At 50.6% G+C, this 3690-nt stretch overlaps 1 protein-coding gene across 1 annotated transcript; it reads left to right on the forward strand.

Annotated features, from left to right (window-relative positions):
• Window positions 1–124: 124 nt before the first annotated feature.
• MRPS25 (mitochondrial ribosomal protein S25) lies at window positions 125–2655 on the forward strand. Its single transcript, XM_090021564.1, has 4 exons — window positions 125–704; window positions 780–886; window positions 1891–1978; window positions 2305–2655. Exons 1-4 carry the CDS (start codon window positions 571–573, stop codon window positions 2486–2488), a joined length of 513 nt encoding a protein of 170 aa, XP_089877690.1. The 5' UTR covers window positions 125–570; the 3' UTR covers window positions 2489–2655.
• Window positions 2656–3690: the final 1035 nt, after the last annotated feature.

A 3690-nucleotide genomic window follows, 5' to 3' on the forward strand; every position in this document is an offset into this window, starting at 1 on the left:
TTTCCACAGTCCTTTGGTGGGGGTCCTACGCGCAGGCCCCGGCTGGGAGGCCGGGAGTTGGCCTGCCCTCAGCCGTGGGGCCGCAGGAGCAAGCTAGGGAGGAGCCGCCCATTTCCACAAAGCAGGTTTCAAGGCCCAGCAGCTCGGCGGGTCCTGCGCGGCGCCAGAAGAGCAGGCACCGCCGGGAACGCGGCAGGAAAGCCGCGGGGTTTCGGAAGAGTTGGGAGGACAGGGCCGGTCCTGCCTCGGGCCAAGCCGGACCAGGCGGGGCCGCAGCCTCCAGACTCAATTTCATCTGCAAAGCTTTCAAGCGAAGGCTGGTGTCCAGGTTGTAGCCGTACTGGGCTAGAGGAAAAGGCAATCGGGACTCCTAGGCGAGGAGATCTTTTATTAGGCCAACGACGTTTTTGCCAAAAGAAAAAAAACCTATTTCTTGAATTGCTAACAAGCAACGGACGGCGCTGCCCGTTGGCGCTGCGCGGACGCAGCCCCGGGGGCACCAGTTGCACGGCGCAGGCGCGGGAAGGCGGAGCTGCGCGGCGGGAGCTTGGGGGCACAGCCGCTGCCGCCATGCCGATGAAGGGCCGGTTCCCGATCCGGCGCACGCTGCAGTACCTGCAGCAAGGCGAGGTGGAGTTCAAGAGCGCAGTGCGGGTCATGACGGTGAACTACAACAGGCACGGGCCGCTCAGCGAAGGCGCCAGGTAGGCCCCGCTCCCCGCCCCGCTCCGCTGCCGCGGCCCCGCTCGCGCCGCCTCACGCGCCGCCCCGCCCCGCAGGCAGTTCGTGTTCTTCACGGTGCCGCAGCTGCAGTTCCGCAACCCGCGCGTGCAGATCGTCATGTTCAAGAACTTCACCCCGTCGCCCTTCCTGCGCTTCTACCTCGGTGAGTGCGGGGCGGGGGTCTCTGAAGGGGGGGAGTGCGGTTTTGGGGGATTAGGGTCCCTGATGGGGGGGGAAGGGGAGTGTGGTTTTGGGGGATTTGGGTCCCTGATGGGGGGGGGGAAGGGGAGTGTGGTTTTGGGGGATTAGGGTCCCTGATGGGGTGGGGAAAGGGAGTGTGGTTTTGGGGGATTAGGGTCCTTGATGGGGGGGGGAAGGGGAGTGTGGTTTTGGGGGATTTGGGTCCGTGATGGGGGGGGGGGGAAGGGGAGTGTGGTTTTGGGGGATTAGGGTCCCTGATGGGGGGAAGGGGAGCGTGGTTTTGGGGGATTAGGGCCCCTGATGGGGGGGAGGGGAGCGTGGTTTTGGGGATTAGGGTCCCTGATGGGGGCAAGGGGAGTGCAGCCTTGGGGGATTAGGATCCCCAAAGCAGGGGGTGAGATCCTGGCCTTAGGGGAAAGTGTGGCTGTCAGGCCTAGGTCTGGGTTCCTTTCCTGGCTCCTGTACCTGATCACCTGTGTCATCTTCAGCAGGTCACTCTCTCCTCTCCCCATTTTATCATCTCTGCCCTGGGAGGAGGGGGGCAGCAGCTGGCTGAGGCTGGAGTCAGGCAGGGCAGGCTGGCACCTGGGAGCCCAACTCTTTCAGAGGCATAAGCTTTCCTCAGCCACAGCCTGCTTTGCCAGGTGTTGTGAGCAGCCTATAGAGAGGAATGACCTCCTTTGAAAAATGCTTCTGAGATCATCCATAGCACTTGCCCATAGTTCTGTGTATTCCTGTAAGAGAACTTGATTTGCTTGCTCTTTCAAAACTGCTCTATACTGAGATTATTTTGTGTCTACCAACAAGTGCTGCATGGTAAAATGATGTTACAGCCAAGTGGTTCCTGCAGTTTTTTCATTGCTCCATGCCTTCAAACACTTATTCCAGACGTGCAGAATAGTGTGCACTAAGCTAAGCAGTCAGTCATCTGGTGAGACGCTCTTCTTTTCCTATCTGTCTTTGCAGATAGTGGCAAGCAGGTCTTGGTTGACATTGAAGATAAAACCAACAAAGAGATAACGGAACACATAAAAAAACTCTTCGGTAAAAGCACGTAAGTAAATGCATTCCCAAACTCAGGCCCAGCTTTCGCTTGGATGGATCTTCAAGGCACCACCGTATAGTCTGTTGGCTTGATGCTAGGGAAGCTAACCTGATGCTGAAAGGGGAGAGGAAGGTGGCTGACAAAGTTGCTAAAGCCTGAAGAGCAGGGCTCTTTCCACAGACCAGATCTGTGTATTGGAAGGGTTGATGTGTAGTGTTTCCCTGTGAAACTTTACTGCTTCAGTCTGTGAACAAAATGTTCTTGCTCTGTTTAAGCACCTGGGCAAAGGGAAGAACAATCACCTTGTTAGTAGCTGATGGGCTTTTCTTTTCCAGAGAAACTCTCGAGAGAGAGAAGCAACTGAAAAATAATGTCTTACATCCTGCCACCTTTGGCCCCAAGAAGTACCACTTGCGTAAATGTGTGTGTGAGATTGAAGGCCAGGTGCCCTGCCCAGGAAAAGTGCCACTACCCAAGGAGATGACAGGCAAATACAAAGCAACTGCTGCCAGTGAATAAGAAATGCAGTTCTGCTGCCCTTCAAGCTTCCTAGAGAGGAAACAAACTGGACTATAGTACATGATCAACCTTGCTTTCCAAGAGTGGTCCCAACCAGAGAAGTAAAAATTCATGCTCATCACTCAAGTGAAAGACAGTATTTTAATAAACTTTTCTTTGAGACTTCATTCTGTTCCATTTGTGGTAAGAAGTTTTTTCCAGCCTGTATTAATTCTGCCATCTATACCTGGCATGCTTCAACATTGCTGTTTATGCCTCAGTAGATGGAGTACATCATCTCACTGAAATTCTTCTGGCTTTAGTCAGTCTTTTTGCGTGCAGTAACTTTTTTTCCCTGTGACCCTAAAATAATTACCTTGCTAGGTCCACCTCAGTTTCCAGCAGTAAAATGGGAAATTTCATAGTATAGCTACCTCCAGTAACTCACTTAAAAAACAAAATTTGCAGACCCTCCCCCACTTATCTAAGAACTTATAGTGTTCTTAAGACAGTTTAGTTCTTTGTGATCATGTAACAAAAGTAGTCATTCTTGTCAGTGAGATTTGTGAGATGAAGAAAATTGAGACTAAAAGACCATTTTTTGCAGAACTAAATTTATGCCAATGTTTCTAAACATGGTCTGCAGACCCAGGAGGTCTATATACTGAGGTGTCTTCAAAAGGTGAGAGATTGAAAGCATTTCAGTACCCATGCTTACAACTTAAAGGGGCCTGCGCCTCCATCCAAGTTTCCACAAATGAAAGAAGGTTGAAAACCACTGCTCTAAGCAGACTCATGTTTGCTGCACTATAAGTGAACTATAACTCCAAGGCTTGGATAAGCTGTCTGTAAAGATGCTAACAAGCCTGTCACCTTTTCAATCTGACTAATTGCATGACCCCATAACATGGAGGCAGCAGTATAAGTTTCTTTTCCATGAATAGTGTGAAGTAGAATCACTGTACATAAGAGTTGAACTGAAAAGTAATTTCTTAACTACGTTCATACGGGGGCAAGAGATGTAAGAATAAGTATGTAATCAGCAGAAGTGCAACTACATTTATCTTACTAGGAAGCAAGGATATAGATTTCAAAAGAAGATACCATAAAATGGTGGTATGTTAAAGATTATAAACTAAAGAACTTTAGTAAATTTGACCCTTCGTCCCATCCTCTGGATTAAAAAAAAATCCCCATTTAAAAAACACTTTCCACCTACCACG

This window comes from Crocodylus siamensis, chromosome 11, assembly GCF_052110815.1.
Source record: "Crocodylus siamensis isolate JL-2025a chromosome 11, ASM5211081v1, whole genome shotgun sequence".
In the NCBI taxonomy this organism is placed as follows: domain Eukaryota; kingdom Metazoa; phylum Chordata; order Crocodylia; family Crocodylidae; genus Crocodylus; species Crocodylus siamensis.